This window comes from Cavia porcellus, unplaced genomic scaffold (genome assembly GCF_034190915.1).
Source record: "Cavia porcellus strain 051 isolate PalLab524CR breed Dunkin Hartley unplaced genomic scaffold, mCavPor4.1 scaffold_4, whole genome shotgun sequence".
Lineage (NCBI taxonomy): Eukaryota > Metazoa > Chordata > Mammalia > Rodentia > Caviidae > Cavia > Cavia porcellus.
The window spans coordinates 118,150,747-118,168,521 of record NW_026947487.1 but is presented as its reverse complement, the minus strand read 5'-3'; the positions used below and the strand labels follow the sequence as shown (position 1 = coordinate 118,168,521).

The following is a 17,775-nucleotide window of genomic DNA, read 5'->3' as shown; positions in this document are numbered from 1 at the left end:
CGGGGGTTCCGCCACGCCCGTCATGGTGGCCGCCGCCTCGGCCGGCTCTGGCCCCGCCCCGTGACGCGGCGTGGGTCACCTGACCCGGCTGCGGGGTGAGGAGACACAAGGGAAGTCGCCGTCGCCGAATTCGGAGCCGCCGCCGCCCCCGGGAGCTCAGCACAATGCCGTCGGAAAAGACCTTCAAGCAGCGCCGCACCTTCGGTGGGAGGAGGCGCCGAGTCGGGGAGGCCCGGGCGGGCGGGTGTGGGGCGGTGGGCGCCGCCGTCCCTGCGTCGCGGACGGACCCTCGGCGGCGGAGCCGGGCCTGAGTCCGCGCGAGCTCTGTCACGGCGCTCCAGCCTCCTCGTGCCCCCTGCGCGGACCCCGAGGCCCGGGCGGGCTGGCCTGGCGGGGCGCGGAGCCTGGGCGCTGTGGACAGTCCGGCCCCAGGCCCTGAGGGGCGGCACTGCGCGGGGCCGGGCCGGACGGGCGGGAGGCCGTGCCTGCCTCGGGGTCGGCGGTCCGGGGCCGTCGGGCAGGGAAGGCCTGCTCCGCGCGCCCCCGGGTCCCCTTAGTCCCCTCCTCGGTGGCCGTGAGGCCTCGCGATGGCAGCTGGGTGGGGAGCTCGGGTCCCGGGCGCCACGCTCCTCGGGGAGAGCCGCGGCCCGGCGGTCTTTCCTGCCCCGAGCGAGCGTGCGGGGGCCTGGCCGAGGTCCGCAGCTCCGGCCGGCAGGTCCCATGTGGAGGCGGGCGGGGCCGGCGGGTGGCCGGGCGTCCCCTGGGCCGCCTGTCAGCGCCAGTGCGTGAAGTGGGCCGAGACTGACGCGGCTGCTTGGGGCGCGATTGAAAATACTACAAACTAAACTTCAGTCGAGCGAGTAATTGTAGGCGCAGCTTCTGCCGGTGGCCCCAGAGCATCTACTGGGGCGAAGGGGGGGTCGGCGATCTGTGTCCCGCCTGGGCTTTGACAGAGGCGGCCGGCGTGGGTCGCCAGCTGCCGAGGGAGCGCGGGCGTGCCCCGCGGGGACATCTGTGTCACTCCGGGGCACACAGCGCCGCAGCTGTCCTGGGTGGGCCGGCGAGCAGGCTCCCGAGGAAGCCCGGGCAGCGCTCCACCAGCTCCAGCCTTGTCACTGGGTGACGGCTGGGTGTCCCTTTACAGCGTAGAGGTAGGAGGTACAGACCGGGTGTATTTATAATGCTTCCTAGTCACTCGGTGAAGCAAATCCTAGGAGAGGTGTGTAAACAGGAGCCTACTTTCAGTGTCCTAGGCCAACCCCAGTGGTTTTGCAGATGACGCTTTAGCAAAACGAGACACACAGCTTAGAGTGTCTGCTTGGGAGGCTCCTAAAGATTTTTTGTTTTGCTGTCGGGTCTTGTTGTAGGCCAGGCTCTGGTGATCCTCTTGCTACAGTCTCCTGAGTATACCACCACTCCCAGCTTTCTAAGGATTTTTAGAAGGCAGAAGTAAGGAGCCCCGAGGGCAGTTCCTTTTGCTCTCCTCCTGCTATCTACCATCTTCTCTTAGGGACAGGGCTAGGGCCCTGATGGCCTGGGGCTGGAGGCAGACAACAAATGAGTGTTACTGCAGCATTGGGAAAGGTGGGAGCGAAGGAGGCCTGAGCACCCTGGCGTGTGGTTGGTAGCCCTGCAGCATCTGTCTGCAGAGAAAGCCAGGGGCGCAGCTGCAGGTCCCCCAGAAGTCCCTACTGTGCAGCTGGCCGGGCAGTGAGCAGCCCTGTGGGCCTTCCATGCTGCCTCTTCATCCTTCTCCTCACTGGCTTCGGACTCGGAAGCCTTCCATCTAGAACTTGCTTTGGTTTTTACTTCTCCAGTTAACCTGATAAATGTATTTTGTGACAGAAAATCTCTTTCCATTTACTTGCTACTTTTAGATTTACTAAAGTAAGCTGTCTGTTCGGTTTTGTTTTTTGTGCAGGCCAGGGCAGACCTGTCTCAGCACCAGAGTGCTGGGATTACAGCTGTGGACCACCACACTCAACTAGGATAAGCTTTTATTTATTTATTTATTTCGGTGCCGGGAACTGAACCCAAGACCTTGCACTTCCCAGGGATGTGTTATGTCACGGAGCTGTATCCCTGGCCCTAGGATAAGCTTCTAAATGTGAAGCACATTTGAGGGTGTGTAAAGAGCTATTTATTTGTTAGAGCAAATTAATGAAATCGTAACTTCCCTTCCCCCCTGAAATGATCCACACTGACAAGATAGGGGCATCTTTGGGAAAGAGACAGAAGCCAGTCTAGATGGTACAGCACAGTTCTGGCTAGGCGAGCTCAGAGATGGGCAGGAGGAGGGCAGAAGCCACAGGAGGTGGAGAGCTGCTGGGGCCAGTTTACTGTTTGTTTTTTGAGGTAGTCCAGGCTGGCATTGGTGATCCTCCTGCCTCAGCCTCCCTGGTGCTGGGATTACAAACAATTGCTGGGATTTCAGATGTGTGCCACTACACCAGCCAGTTTACTGTTAACAGTGCTAGATATACTTTATCCTTACATTTTTCAATAGGAATCCAGTGAGTCCCTAATTTACAACACTAGAGTTGTGAACTTTCACAGATACTAGAAAACATTGGGCTCACTGAGGAACATGTGTCATGTGAACAGGTCAGGGAGGAGCTCGGTGTCTGCTGGACATTGTCACAGTTGTGCTGCTGTGTGCTCACTGCACGGTGTGACAGTGGACAGCACTACGGTCAGGATTTGCTGTATTTTTGTGTGTTTGGATTTTTTTGTGCTTTACAAGGTAAATTTGTGTCACATGTGTGCAGGACATTTTGTGGGGCTCACTGGTTTGTAAGCCGGGGACTTACAACGTGCACTGGAGAGATGCAGGGGTCCTACCCTGCTCTTTGCTTACAGCACCAGTGTTTGTGTTTAGTCATTTGTTTCACAGCCGTCATGGTGAGCCTTTTAGAGACCCAGGGCCAAACTGCAACCCACTTACTGTGGAGTGTCAACACTGCAATTAAGCCTGAACACAGAGGGGTTAGTATAGGGAAAAAAGCTCTTAACCAAGCACGGTAGCACGTGCCTGTGATCCCAGTACTCAGGCTGAAGCAGGAGGATCTCTGCCTGGACTACACAGTGAGACCCTGTCTCAGAAAACCATAAAAACAAAATGAAACACAACTTTGTATTAACATCGTTTGCCTTCAAAGAAAAATACAATAACCCATGTTAGGTTCACCACCATCTTAATTTTAAAATGTGCAGGACAAGGAGTGTGGTCATCATGTACTGCAAATGCATACTAATAAAACAGCTGACTAATAAAACAGTAATGAATGCAGTGCAAGAAGGATTTTAATTTGCAACTAAAGAGAAACTGGGATTAGCCAGATGTGGTAGCACAAGACCATAATCCCGGCACTGCAGGCTGAGGCAGGAAAGTCCTGTGAGTTTGAGGCCAGGCTGGGGTATGCAGTGAGACCCTGTCTCAAAAACAAAACCCTGAGAAAGAAACTGAGAGGCAGCAAAATAAGATGTTCTGTGGGAAGACAGAAATAGAGTTTGTGTGGCTGTACTTGAACAGAGATTATTTCCATAGTGTTTGTAATAGGTGAATGTGACCTTTTCCCTGGATGAAACAAAGGAAGATTGCGACGCTGAATATTTATCTAAACTGGGGTGGTTTTTGTTCCTTAGCCCGAGGTTTTTAGTAACACCACTGTCAGTTCTGTGCTCCGTGTCACTCAACAAGTGACTGCGTCTTCGGTCATTGAGTCAGGCTCCTGAGACTGGGACATGGCTTCTCTTTTTCTTGTGTTGTGCAGGAAGCCAGGCAAAGCTGTTGAAGGCCAGGGATTAGAGGGAAAAGGAAAGCAGAGTCTCAGTGAGGTACTGAGCGGCCAACTCTGAGATTCAAGCTTTGGTTTCTCCGGCATGGGGCGCAGTGTGACACAGCACCGTGTTCATCTGCGCATTTCTTCTTCGGCATCACATGCCGGGGTTGGCAGTGACCAGAGAAAATTACACCAAAAACCCGTGTCCTGGGTGGAGCCCCATATGGGGCACAATGGCATCCTGGGTGGCAGGGCCCCCCTCTGCCCCTGCTCAGTGCGTCTGTCCCACACCTGGAGCTCAGCCGTGGCCTGGTGCTCCCCACGCCTGGCGGCCCATCCTGCCTGGCAGAGCTGTGCGGCTGCCTCTGGCCCAGGTAACCGTGCTCAGTCTTCTGAGTCCCAGGAGAGGGCCTCAGCTGAGGGGACGGCTGCTGCAGAAGCGCGGGAAGCTGCCGTCTGGTCCCAGTGACACTTGTGTCTCTCCTCTCCTTGCAGAACAAAGAGTAGAAGATGTGCGGCTCATCCGAGAGCAGCACCCCACCAAAATCCCGGTAGGTCCGGCAGGCGCCTGGCTGTCAGTGTCACAGCTCAGAGTCACGTGCTCACGGTTTCATCTGGCCACGTTCTTCTAAGCTGAATTTGCTGCCCATGTGTTGTGCATTTGCAAGCCAAGTGTCATTGTTTAAGGAGAAAGGGAGGTGAGGCGGGGTCTCTCCTGCTGCTTGGTTGGTTCTGGTGCTCTACTGTGCGCTCCACCCAGCTCACCCTCTCACTACGGAAAGAAGTAATCAGTGTCTCTCAGAGGGACACAGCGGTAGTGATTGCTGTGGGGTTCCGCAGCCCTGGGGTTTAACTGTGCCCCCGAGACTTTCTGGCTTCTTTCCTTCCTTCCTTCCTTCCTGGTTTTTTTGTTTGTTTTTTGTGTGGTAGTGGGGATTGGTCCAGGCCCATCCCATCCAATGAGCTATGTCCCCAGTGCTTTTCAGTTTTCATTTTGAGGCAGGGTCTTGCTGAGATCCTCAAGCCTGGCTGCAGCTTGTGAGCCTCCTGCCTCAGGCTTCTGGAGGGCTGGTGTTACAGGTGTGCACCACCATTCCCGGCTTAAAACATGGCTGTCTCATCCCTCACCGAGTGTCTCGCTGACCCCAGCTGCCTGCTCACCTGCCCAGTGCCTGGGGCACTTACAGGGCTCTTACAGCAGAATACACACAAGGACCTCGCTGTATTCCACCAGACTGCGTTCAATCCTAACTTCAGGGTTGTTAAGTGATGTTGGACTAGTCACTAAAATTCCAGGAGTTCTGGTATCCTTGTCTGTCAGGCAGGAAGGAGTTGTCAGATGGCAAGTGGTCAGTGCACATTTGCATGATTTAGGGCACCTGGTAGTCACCCTGTGTTGACAGGAGAGTACTGGAGCTCCATTAGGAAGAAGCTGGGGGTGTAGCTCATTGAGCAGGCCCTGGTTCAGTCCCCAGGACCTCAAAAAACCAAGGGCTGTACAGTCCCTCTGCATTAAGTGGGTCTTCAGAACCAGTGAATATGGTGTCTTCTGGTCTTGGAAAGACTACTTGGGGTTTTCCTCATGCTGCGTAGGGAATGTCTCTAGTGTGGAAAAACAGAGCCTGTTACCCCGAGGAGGAGGAACTCGGACTCTCCCTAGAAGCAAGACATGGACAGTGGTCTGGAGGTGACACAGGACTGCTGGAGCTCGGAGTGCCGTCCCGTGAGGCTCGGGGTCCTCTCAGTCATTTGTCATGATGCCAGATTCAAACAGAATGAAATGACACAGAGTGAAGTGTTTCCCCACCTGCTCCATTTTGTCAGGAATAGGCCTCCCGCTGCTCAGTGACCACAGGAAAGCTGCCAGCAAACCGGGGGCTGTGCGCGCTAAGCCCCGCTGTGGCAGGTATTGGCTCCACATGGGAGGCACATGAGCTGTTTTGTTTTGTTTTGTTTTGAAGTTTTGGAGATTGCGCCCAGGGCCTTCAGGCCGAGCTACATCCCCAGCTCCTTATGTCTTGAGACAAGCTCTCCCTGACTCCCTGAGTTGCCCAGGCTGGGCCTGAACTTGTGATCCTCCTGCCTCAGCCTCTGAGAGTGCTGGGATGGCAGGTGTGTGCCACCATGTGTTTCTGAGTCACTCTGGCTTCCCTAGGTGATCATAGAACGATACAAGGGTGAGAAGCAGCTGCCTGTCCTGGATAAAACCAAGTTCCTCGTCCCTGACCACGTGAACATGAGCGAGCTCATCAAGATCATCAGGTCTCGGCCGCCTCTCCCCTCCCCTGCTCCCCACCTGTGGTCTTGCTGGCAGCTCCCCCAGCCTGGGGAGGATGGCAGTTCCCAGTTCCCACTTCCCCGACCTCGCAGGCCGGTACCTAGTGTAGATGTTGCTCTCTGAAATGGAGCAACTGCGGCTGCGGTCCCGGGACGGCCTTAGGCTGGGCAGCGGGTCCAGAACCACTGCTGACACTGCCAGGGAGGAGCGCAGTCAAGGAAGCAAGCCTGGGACTTTAGCAGAGGAGTGGGGGCTCCCCCGGGGTGCTGCTAGAAGCGGCTCAGCCCCGTGCCAGCTGGGGGGGCGGGGGGCGGGCGGCCACAGGCGTCTCTGAACCGGGTGCCCGTCTGCGCCTTTCTCTTTGCATTACTCCCTTCCACAGGCGGCGCCTGCAGCTCAACGCCAACCAGGCTTTCTTCCTGCTGGTGAACGGCCACAGCATGGTGAGCGTGTCCACGCCCATCTCCGAGGTGTATGAGAGTGAGAAGGACGAGGACGGCTTCCTGTACATGGTGTACGCCTCCCAGGAGACCTTCGGGGGGCTGTCGGCGCACGCCTAGAACAGCGCGGAGCCTGCAGGCCCTTGCCAAGGAGAAAAAGGGATGTCACCAGCTGAGATGGCTCAGCTCGTCCAGTTACAGCGTGTCAGAACAGTCTCGTTCCCACCTAGGAGTTTCAGGAAGTTGTTTTTGTATTTCATGCAGAAAAACTGAGTTCCCGTGAGCACATTCAGCTTTGGAAAGCTCTATTATTTAACCTCAGCTACCTTGTTTTCAAAGTTTAGAAGTTTAAAAATAAAATACTTTGCATCCTAAATCGCCAGTAGAACAGCCCGTCAGTTATTTGAACGCTCTTCCCCCTGGTAGGAACTGGCCACTGGAGCAGCGGTGACTTCAGGCACTGGGCCCCCGAGGCCCCAGCGCCCTCTGCACGCGGCCCCGCACCCCGAGTCCGGCCTGCCACCACCTCCTGCGCAGCTGCTGCAGTGGCTCCGCTCGGTGGGAAGCGGTGCGCTTGAGCCGAGTAACCTGTGGCTTCCTTAAAAGCAGCAGGGAGCGGCGGGGTGTCTTCTGCTGGCATCTCTGGGCTGAGGCCTCCAGCGGGCCCCTGCGCAGCAGCAGTGTCCAGTGCTGTCCTGGGGTCGTGGTAGTGGTGGAAGTGAGCGCCCTTTGCCTGTGGTCCTAGGTGGTGCTTTTCCTTTAGTGGGTCCTCAGGGCATTAGGGACAGGTTCTCATGGCGCTGGCTGCCCCACTGTGCACCCAGGGCACCTACGCAGGAACCCATGTGGCAGAGCCACGGAAGGGTCACAGTCACACCACCACCAGAGCAGGCCATGCTTGGCCTCGTTTGCTGTCTGCAGTGATGACAGGAGAGCCATTTGCTGTCACAGAGGGAGAAGTTTGGAGGCCGCGCCAGGACCCCGGCTCCGTCCCCAGATGCCCCCACCCCACCCTGCATGCCGCCCAGCGGTAATGTTAACCTGTGTGATTCCACGTGATGTCCATTCTCAGCCTGTCTCCTCTGGACTGTGCGTACCACTACTGAGATCCTTGTAACCACTGTAGCAGTAGACGCCTGCAACACTGCTTTCTAAAACGCAAGTACCACGCTGAGGCCATGTTCGTTTGTAGGACGTTTAAAAGCAGATGCTTCTAACGCACCAAGAATAAAGATTGGCTGAACCTGTCTGGGATCCCCTACTGTGCGCCGACTGTGTGCCTGAGGGCTGCTCTGGGTGGTGGCTGCGGGTGGGCAGCGTGCGGGCCTCGCCTCCACAGCACCTCGAGCCTTGGCTGAGGCTGTGGCAAAAGGACGCGGGACCCAGGTGCCCTGGGAATGTGTCATTGGTGGCACCCACGGGCGCTGAAGGTGACTGGCACGCACACCGGGCACCCGGCACCAGCCAGTGTTTTAAAAACCCTGGGTCAGGCAAGGCGGCTGCACCTGTGATCCCAGCCCCCGGAGGCTGAGGCCAGCCTGGGCTTGCTGTGCGGCCAGCATGCACTTCAGTGGGGCCCAGCGTGGACACAGGAAGGGGACGAGGCCTGGGGGAGCCAGGCCTTGCCCAGAGGCCCCAGGCTGGCACTGTCCCCATGCTGGCTGCCACGCCCAGCGCCTCACCCAAAGCAGGGGACTGCATCCTGGTGATCCTGGCAGGAAGGGGGCGACCTCCATGCAGGAGGCTGCCTCCTGCACCCCACACCCAGAGACCAAGAGCTGCGATGGACTGGGGGACAGAGGCTTTTTTAAACTTTTTATTTTCAGTACATTAAATTTACTCATAAAAACATTCTAAAAATGTACAATTTTTCCTTTTTAACAAAGTATAATAAAACATAAAAACCCCAAAAACAGAATACTTGACATTTACAATTCAAAATCAAATTAGCAGAATATTAAATATTTACAAAACTATATCTTTTAAAAATATTTATAAAGTTACATGCAATTTTGTAGAATTGACAAAAGAATGGCTCAAAAAATGGGAGAATTTTCCTTCATTCCTAAAAACAAAGTATGTCCGACAGAAGCCGAGAGGGCTGCGGCCTGGGTGTGCCCGCGGCCAAGGCTGGAGGGACGGGACGCTCGGCCCCGCCAGTGCAGCCAGGCGCTCGGGACCGCGCGCCACAGTCCGGCCCCTGAGGCCTGGGGAGGGGCATGGCCCACTCTGCTCAGTCCATCCTGGGGACAAGGTCCAGCAAGGAGACAGCTGTTTCCCTTACGACTGTAAGACTTCGGACATGAACTAGCGAGGCATGGGAAGAGTCACCCGCAGGCAGGAAGGGACGGGAGGACGCAGGAGGGTGTGACCCCACTCCCACCAGCGGCCCCAGCACCCCTCGAAGCGGAGTGGGTGACCGTCGGGCAAGGTGCTGCCCTGGGCTGGCGATGGTGGGAACGAGGTGGGTCTGCACTAAAGGGCCAAGACCTCTGACTAGCGAGCTGCAATGCAGACCCTGCTGACCACTGCACCGCCCAGCTGACCGCCGTCCTGGAGGACAGGTGCAGGCTGCTTCAGAGCCCGCGCGTATGCTCGGGGAAGCCAAGCGCCACCTCCCATTCCTCAGCGCTGCTCAGCAGCCAGGAGCTCTGGCATCAGACATCTTTCCAGCCTTTGACATTACCACGGAATAAAACTGGGGTAAGGTGGAAAACGGGAATATCTTGCTTAATAAACAGAAGGCTAAATAGTGTTTCACCAGTATTGAGCTGTACACGCCACCGTCCCCTGCCTGGAGCCGGCCCTGCAGTTAGAGACAAGCTGGGGCGGACCGCAGGGGCAGGCGGCTCCCCAGACCTTCCCGGCCCGAGGGGTCAGGGCGCCGGGCTGCTGCTCCGGCAGAGAAATCCGTCGGGGATGTGCCCATCTGCCCTCGCACCGCGCCGCGGTCTCCCGGCTCCGCTTTCCAAGCCAGCCGGAGGTTTGCTCAGGACCTCGGGCGACCGGGACACGGCGTGACAGTGTCAGAACTTCTGCCCTCAGCTCTGAGTGTCACAGTTCAGATGGAAGATTCCGCTCCCGATTTTTGTGGTATTTCAGGTTAAACTGCTAATACTTATCAAAATAGCTGTAAGGGTAACAGACAACTTTCATTCTCCTATACTGACCACTAAAACAAAAAAACTGAAATGTTTTATTTTTCTTTTTGCTATGAGACAGTTTTCAACAATTTCACTGTGTTGAAATAGGATTTATTTAAAATATTTCTTTGTTTAAAAAAACCAAAAAATTTAAAAGTTTGGCTTTCAGCACATATCCAGGCCATGTAACGGCCTTCATAAATATTAAAATCGTAAACATCAATGAACACGCCAAGTCTTCCTTTAACACAATGTGACAAATTCCAGTCAGGGACTCTTTAAGGCAAAGTTGTATCAGTTCTCATTATGTGACATCTTGTAGTGTTTAAGAGATCAGCGTAACCTCCTCCCACAGCTGCTGTGATGAGCCTGGCCATGACTTCAGAACCGTGTGTAACACTGTGTACCACGGATGGAGTACAGAGGTCTGTCAATTCTGCATTGCATAGAAATAAAACCCTACTAAAATAATACTACAAAACTCTACTAAAAGCCTTTCATAAAAAAATGTAACAACTTTCTGCTTTAGTTTCCACGAAGTCAGGAAACTGATCTCAAAATGCAAAGCCTCGTATTGCAACACCTCAAATTCTAGGGTTCCTTTTGTGTGTGTGTGTGATTTACAACAATTTTGCATGAGGCTGATTGTCCCGTTTTAAGAATGGTCTAAATACTGTGATTTTCTTGTTAACAAATATTCAACTGGAAAACCCCTGGCAAGACTCTACCGATCAATATTTTAATATTGAAGGCTTAGCATTTTAAATGTTGCTTTTTGGAGAGAATTCCCTTTAACCTTGAAGACTGAAGTCCCGAAGCGTCAGACCAAACACGATCTCCTGCGGGCTGACCTGTGGCAATCCAGCCGAGCAGACTCCGCCCGCCTCCTGCTTAGCAATGTGCCTCCTGGCTGTGCCTGCCAAGCGGTCTCAGACTGGCGCCCTGCTAAGTCCTCCAGGCGGTTTTTAACGGAATTGGTGGTCAGAACACAGCCTCCTTTACAAGTTCCTGATCGCTCGTGTCCACGCTGCAGGGCTGTGTTCCGGAAGGAGCAGTCATCCGGGCGTGACTCCGGCATCGTCAGCCCTTCGGCTGGGATCCCAGGGAGCCCACAGAAGAGACACCTGCCAGCTTCCCCGAGGGCAGGGCGTCCACCAGGCCATCTGTGTCCCGCAGGAGTCTGCTGAGGTGCCGAGAGCGGGCCAGGACGGGCTCGAGCTTCGGGGACTCGATTTCCTGGGACTTGGACCCTTAGAAATGAAGTTGTCGAGGATGAGCTACTTCTGTTTATTAATGGAGTCTACATTTATCTGCAGGAAAAATCTTAAAAAACCTGGAAGTGCTACAAGTGTCGGAGGGAGGGAAGGACGCACTGAAATCTCTGTCACGGAGGAAGCTGTCGCCTGCTGGTGCCCACTCCACGCGAGCGGCCTCCTGCACTGGCTGGGTCGGAGGACTCTGTGGCCCACACCAGAGACCTACGTGGGGTTACATTCTGCCGTGGCGCTTAGAGATCCCGGCGGTGAGTGCCCAGTCACTTGAGGGAAACAGGAGAGGAGGTGAGGACGCTGGCATTCTCCCTGACCCAGGCTGTGCAGAGTCCACGCAGCGGCTCCTCGGGAGAACGCGACCGTCAGGCCGGTCAGACCGTGCGTAGCTGCCCTGGAATTGTGTGTGAGCCTGGAGGACCAGCGAGCGACGCTCCTGGGGAACAGTTTCATCACTGCCGCCGGGGTGCAGGTGACCATGTCACCCACCGCGGGAGGCCCATCGGCAGGTCCTGGCTTCAAGCTCCAACCTAGGGTTTTGGCAATAAAACGGAGTTTGATGCATGTCTACGCTAGAGATTCTATCCAGTCTAATAAAGTAAAGCACCTTTGGATTAAAAATACTAAGCTCAACAGCAACTACCGCTGCAGTTCTGCGTTTAATTTCCTTATGTCTCCATGGCTTAATCATTTCTGCTGCCAGAGAAAAACGTCAGTCTGTGGAGTCCAGACTTTCGGCTGGAGGGGCGTATTTCAACCTAAAAGTACCTGGAGGGGAAAGAGGCAAGTGAGTCACCGCACAGGACAGGCCAGCGGCCTGCCCGGCCCGGCTGGCGCTGGGCACAACTCTCCCAGCCCTCCTCGCAAAGAGCACCCCCACCCTGGAAGTGGACTGCACAAGGCGGCCCCCGGCAGGGTCGGGACAGGGCCTCGAGAAGGGAGGCACCCCGGGGCCCACGCAGAGCCTCCGGCCACTGGCTGGCCCGCACCGGACCGACCGAGCGGCAGGTGCTGCTTCTAAAGGCTCCGCGAGTGCCGAGGTGGACAGGCAGCTCTGCGTCCAAGCTCTCGGAGGGCGCCGGGGTCCAGGGCTGGCCTGGCCGAGCCTCTCCCTACCCGGGTGACTTTCCCTAGACAATCAGAATAAACCTGGTGCGAGTCTTCGTCCCACACTCCTGACTGTGGCTAAGGGGGAGCGGGAAAGTGGGACCAGGGGGCAGGAGCCGACCCCGCAGGCTGCACCCCAGGTGGCGGCGGCTCCCCTGCTCCACGGCGCTCTCCGGTATCCACCAGGGGGCAGCACCCCCCCTCCTACCTGGGGAGACTCAGCGCCCGGGGCCCCTGCCCAGCCCCAGGCGGCTCCCAGTGACAAACCCCGCGATCAGTCCCGGACCCGCAGTGAGCCTTCCAGGGGCTTCACAGGTGACCGAGATTCCGTGTGTTTCAGAGAGCTTGAAAAACAAGAGCAGGGACCACCGCGTCCACACGCCCCGGGCTGGCCGGCGGCCGCACCCAGCGTTTACCTTGCCGGTTGAAGTCCATGGACGGCTGCTTGCAGTCCTGGGCGCGGTGCCCGGTGGCCCCGCAGTTGTAACAGGACAGGTTCCCGCTCTTTTTGTGACTAGAACCGTTGCTGCTGCCCACCAGCCCCTGGGTCTGGTACACGCCCGCCGTCCCGGCCACGAAGTTCTGCATGGGTGGCACGGCGAAGGAAGACTGGCCGCCCAGGACCGGGTCGGGGGTGACGCTGCCGCTGTAGGGCGCGTGCACCACGGGGAAGGCGGAGCCGCCGCCGTACTGCTGCGCGCTCACGTAGCCGTTGCTGCACACGGGGCTGAAGGGCAGGAAGGGGAAGGTGAACACCGACGGCCCCGAGAACGGGTGCTGGAAGTAGTTGGTGTAGCTCACGGTCAGGCCGCCCGAGCCGCAGCTGCCGCTGCACCCGCACGAGGTGCACACAATGCAGCCGGGCGGCGGTGGCGCGGGCTGCGGGGGCGCCGGGGGCTGCTGATGGTGGTGGTGGTGGTGGTGGCCCTGGCTCTGGGCGGGCAGGTTCCCGGCGGAGCCGCCGCCACCGCTGCCGCTGTAGAAGCTGCTTTCGGGGATGGAGGAGAGCGCGGGGCTGGAGCTGGGGGCCGGGTAGCTGGGCGGCGTGGCCATGCTGGCGAAGGAGGGCGCGGGGTGGCTGCTGGAGGAGGCAGTGTTGCTGTTGGCGCAGAAGCTGCCCTGCAGGGGCCCCACGGGCACGCTGCTCACGGCGGAGAAGGCAACTTTGGTGTTGGCTGTGTACAGAGCGGTCCGGGGGTTGATTATTGCAGGCGCCACGCTGATCTGCACGCTGTTGGGGCAGGTGGTCTGCCCAGAGCTGGCAGCGTCAGCGGGTACAGAGGCGGACAGGAGCAGCTTGATGGGCGGCCTGGCCACATGCAGCACAGTGCTTGGTGTCCCTGCGGCCGCCGTGCTGGACTCCACCGCCAGGGCCGGCTGCTGCGCGGTCTTCAGCACCCTGTCCAGTGTGGCCGCGTGCACTACCTTGGCCCGGGGACCGAAGGAGACCGCAGGGGACACAGCGCTGCTCTCAGAAAGTCCCGAGAGGACCTGCACGGGTGGGTGTGGCACCGCTGCGGGGAGCGAGTCCAGCACGGCGCTGCCGAAGCCCTTGTCCACCTTCACACCGCTCCTGGCCGCAGGCCCTTTGCCCCTCTCCTCCAGAGACAGGATCGAGTGCACAGATGAGGAGAGGAGCTTCACGTCCGAACTCGCACGTTCCCCTTTGTGCACGGAGCTCAGCATCCGCATGGGGGCCAGGTGTGGAGTGGCGGGCAGCAGCTGCGGGGCCAGGGGGTGGTGGCTGGCTGGGCTGGAGCCAGCCTCGTTCTGCACGGGCAGGACCTGGGCCGTGGGTCTGGCAGAGCTCGAGGGGAAGTGGCTGAGCAGCATCACAGGCTTCTCCTTGTCAGCACCTTCCAGGTGCACATCCACGCCTGGGGACAGAGAAGACTGGTCAGTGCCTCACCCGCCCGGGCCGGGCCAGCGTGGCAGGAGCGGGGGGCTTACGTCTGTCGCTCTCCTCGGCGCTGTCTGAGCTCTCCTCGCGCGCCTGCACGCCCATGGGGCTGGAGGAGGAGCTGGAGTACTCAGAGGAGCTGCCGCCTTCCCGGGGCACCTGGTGAGGGGGCTGCTCCACCTCCACCCGCAGCTCTGTGGAGAAGGTGCAGTCAGCGTCCGCACAGCAGCACAGCCCCAGGCTGCATGAGGAGCTCGGAGTCCAGCGGTTCTGCTCCACTGCAGGAGCCCCCACCCCACCTCCCCAGCAGCACCGATTCCCAGGATGCGCCACACTGTCATCCCTGAAGTCCTCACGGTCACTCGCACACACAGCCATCTGCGCCGGCGACATGAGATCCTGAGAGCTCAATAACCTCCCAGGACAGACAGCCACTGGTGTCCTCCTGGTCTATACCACATCGCTCCTGCTGGGTCCACTCCATCCAGAAACAAGTGACTATTGCAAAGTGCCCCCACCTCCCAAGAGGGGGCCGGACGGTAGCTGAGAAACTGAGTCACGTGGCTTCGGGACTCAGAACAGGAGGCTGAGAGTGAGCTGTACTGGCCACCAGCGCGAAGCAAGACCCAGGGCCTCTGGACTCCTTGGACAGGAGCCTGGGTCCCCAGCCCTGTCACTTCCAACCGCTCAAGCTCAGCAGGCTGGCTCTGCACCTAACACTTTCTCCACTCGAGTGCCGCTAAGTCGCCAGGGTCCTCTCCTGTCCCACTGTCCCGCCCCCTCCTGCACCAGCAACTCCACAGTTAGAATGAAGACAAGCACGGTGACTGGGACACGCAAACGGCACCCAGGGACCGGAGACCCAGCTCTCCCCGAGGACCACCGGGCTGCGTGTTTCACCGGGCCCCACGCACCTGCCGCATGGCTGCTGCGTCCAGCCTGCACGGGCCCCACATGGCTGGTGGGGGGGACTCGGGCCACTCCACTGCTGGTGACCAAGGACGGGGCTGTGGAGTTCAGGCACCGTCTCTCGGACTTCTCCCTGCGAGAACCGAGAGCAAGGGGTCGGGCAGCACTTCCCGTTTGAGGAGCCTGCCTCGGCCTACGCTTGCCCAGCCAGCCACACCTGCGCACAAGTTCCAGCCCCGGGGAGGCAGGAGGCCAGAAAGACGCCCAGACACGGGGTCTCCTGCGCCCCCCGGAGGCAGCACACTTACTTCTCCAGCTCCAGCTGCGTCTTGAGTTTCTTCTTGGCTCCCATGGTGAGGGACTCAAACTTGTTCAGATCTTCCTCGGTAAGGCTCAAAAACTTGCAGAGAAAAACAAATGGCAAAGCTACCACCACTCCACACGGCCTTGGGGACAGAGCTCAGCGCCGCCGGGAGGTGCCGCCTCTGCCTCTGCGACTCAGCAGCAGGGCAAGCCCAACCAGGTGGCACACACGGAACGCAGCACCGTCTCAACGCCCCACGCCATGGGGGCATGATGCATGCACAGGTGCCACGGGGCCAGCACTGGGCAGCCCTCTGCTCCACGCAGGCTGGCCACCTGCCGGGATGCGCTCCGTGCACAGGTGACTCGAGAAGTCACAGTTCCAACCGCCCAGAGATGCTCAGGTGGCAGCAGCCCCGCCATCCCTAGGGGGGCCCCATGCAAAAGAGACCCTGCTGGGGGTGCCAGCCAGTCACCCTTCCTTCCGAACACGCAGCCACATGAGCAGGGAGCAAACCGCCCAGGACAAAGCCTGTGTCCAGGTGGAACACCGCTACCCTCCAGTCTGACCGGGGTCACATCCTCCAGGACGGGCTTTGCAATTTAGCCACCTCCTCTGGTACATTCAATCAGAGCACATCCACTGATTATGACCACGAGTACTGAGCTCCTTTGTTTCCGTGTGTGTGTGTGTGTGTGTGTGTGTGTGTGTGTGTGTGTGTGTGAGTGAGTGAGTAGTAGGAACCAGGGACCTCAGCCATGCCAGGCAAGTGCTCTCCCACTGAGCTACCCTGCCAGTCCATTTTACTTTTGAGACAGGGTCTTGGTAAGTCCCCCAGACTGGCCTCAAACTCCCCATCCTCTGGCTTCTGGCTCCCCGGTAGATGGGATTACAGGTGTCCACTGCCACAGCTAGCTAAACCTTGTTTTTAAGATTTATAAGTCTTTTCCTCCTTTTATTTAGTTGAAATAGGTCTGTATGGCTCAGGCTGGCCTTGAACTCACTAGGCAGCCCAGGCTGACCCAAGTTGGGAGGCTGAGGCAGGAAGATGGCCATGAGTTTGAAGCCAGGCTGATACACAGTGAGTTCAAGGCCAGCCTGACTGCGATACTGCAACAGCCTGGATCAAAACAAACAAACAACCCAGACTGAGGTCATTATAAATATTCTTAAAAGCTTCACTTCTAGGCTCAACAGAGTTTTGCACACACGAGGATTTCACTGCTAACAGCCCCCAGCCGTCTTGCCCAGCAGGGTGTTTGACTCCAAGACTGAAGGCTGCTTCGGGTTTTCCCAACAGCAACAGCACCAGCAGCAACACCAAAACAGCGGTCAGATCTTCACTGTAAAAACGCCTTCCTGGGCAGCCGGCTGCAGGGCGCGCCCGGCCCAGGCCCCTGGAGCGCCCCACACCGGGTCGGGATCTTTGCCCAGGGAGGAGGCTGGCACAGGCCTCGGCCGCATACCTTCTCCATGGTGAGCTGCTTGAAGACCGGGTAGTACTTGTGCAGCCGCAGCTTCCGCAGCCAGTCCAAGATGCCGTTCTGCTCCTGTGGCTGAGGGGCCTGCAGGCCGGGGGGCATGAGGATGGCGGGCGCCGGGTCCACCTGGGCGCGGTAGGCCAGCGCTGAGCCTGGGCCGGCCACGTGGGGCAGGTGGTGCTGGGTACTGCTCTGGGAGGAGGGGATACCGGCCACGCCGCACACGGGCCTGCGGGACCAGACAGGCGGGCAAGGGGACCAAATTCAGGCAATGCCTGCGCCGAAGGGTGCTCAGGTAGCTCCGCTTCCTGCAGGGCACTGGGCACCCAGCCCACCACCAGCTCAGGAACACCAGGCCCCTCCCACACCCTCCATCCCACCCAAGCCCCGCCCATATTCACCCCAAGCCCCGCCCATGGCAGCTGCGGGCAGGCACAGCGCATGCGTGTGAGCATCCCTGTGCACACGGGCAGGTGTCTGTCACCACCAGACTGAGATGCTTGTGTTATTGCTACATAACACGGCGATTCAGAAGAGTCAAAAAGCAAAACCCACGGCTCGGACGCCAGGGACGCCTCAAGCTGGGCCGGAGCTGCCCAAGTCCCCTGAGCGCCACCACAGCTGGGTTCACTGGAAACGGCGGCTGCGGGCTCACCTTCCAGACGTGCCCATCACGGTGCCCACCTTGGGCAGGGGAGGGTTGCCAGGACCTAGAAGTCAGAAAACACAGCGTGTGGCAGCCCGGGTAGGCCAGAGTCATGCTGCCTGCGAGGTGGGGGACAGACGCACCTGGGCTTTGCAGCTGCTGTGGGGGACACGAGGTGCTGAAAAACTTCTTCACGTGGTCGTTTTTCAAGACATGAGATGGCAATGAAGCCAAATACCTGAAAATTAAAGTTCTGTCAGCATGAACCAGGCACTAATGAAACCAATTAGGGGAGGAATTTTAGTTTTTAATTAAGAGAAAAAGATTATTAGGGAAAAATAGCTACAAGAACCATTCGCTTCATTAAAGTGCCGGCTTTAATATTTTTGTAGTATTGAAAGAAGCCCAGGCCCCTGCGTATCGAGCTACGTTCCCCAGCCCATGTTTACTGACTGTAATTTTTTAATCTTGAGACAAGCCTGGGAAAGCCACTAGGTCGCCTGGGCGGGGCTGCAGC

At 58.0% G+C, this 17,775-nt stretch overlaps 2 protein-coding genes across 4 annotated transcripts in view; one reads left to right on the top strand and one right to left on the bottom strand.

Annotated features, from left to right (window-relative positions):
• The first annotated feature begins 8 nt into the window (after nucleotides 1-8).
• Map1lc3b (microtubule associated protein 1 light chain 3 beta) lies at nucleotides 9-7,747 on the top strand. The gene is made up of 4 exons (XM_003460789.5): nucleotides 9-204; nucleotides 4,278-4,333; nucleotides 5,938-6,044; nucleotides 6,443-7,747. The coding sequence occupies exons 1-4, from the start codon at nucleotides 165-167 to the stop codon at nucleotides 6,618-6,620; spliced, it is 381 nt and encodes a 126-aa protein (XP_003460837.1). The 5' UTR covers nucleotides 9-164; the 3' UTR covers nucleotides 6,621-7,747.
• Nucleotides 7,748-9,732: 1,985 nt separating this feature from the next.
• The window catches only part of Zcchc14 (zinc finger CCHC-type containing 14), a 43,726-nt gene continuing 35,683 nt past the window's right edge, over nucleotides 9,733-17,775 (bottom strand). Inside the window, exons 6-13 of one of the 3 annotated variants that reach the window (XM_063247750.1) lie at nucleotides 17,402-17,496; nucleotides 17,268-17,322; nucleotides 16,598-16,841; nucleotides 15,136-15,227; nucleotides 14,833-14,960; nucleotides 13,969-14,112; nucleotides 12,435-13,895; nucleotides 9,733-11,679 (exon numbers count right to left, since the gene is read on the bottom strand). In XM_063247750.1, the coding sequence (XP_063103820.1) occupies nucleotides 11,624-11,679; nucleotides 12,435-13,895; nucleotides 13,969-14,112; nucleotides 14,833-14,960; nucleotides 15,136-15,227; nucleotides 16,598-16,841; nucleotides 17,268-17,322; nucleotides 17,402-17,496 (2,275 nt within the window). In that variant the 3' untranslated portion in view covers nucleotides 9,733-11,623. The other 2 variants (XM_063247749.1, XM_063247751.1) reach the window with 2 other exon arrangements.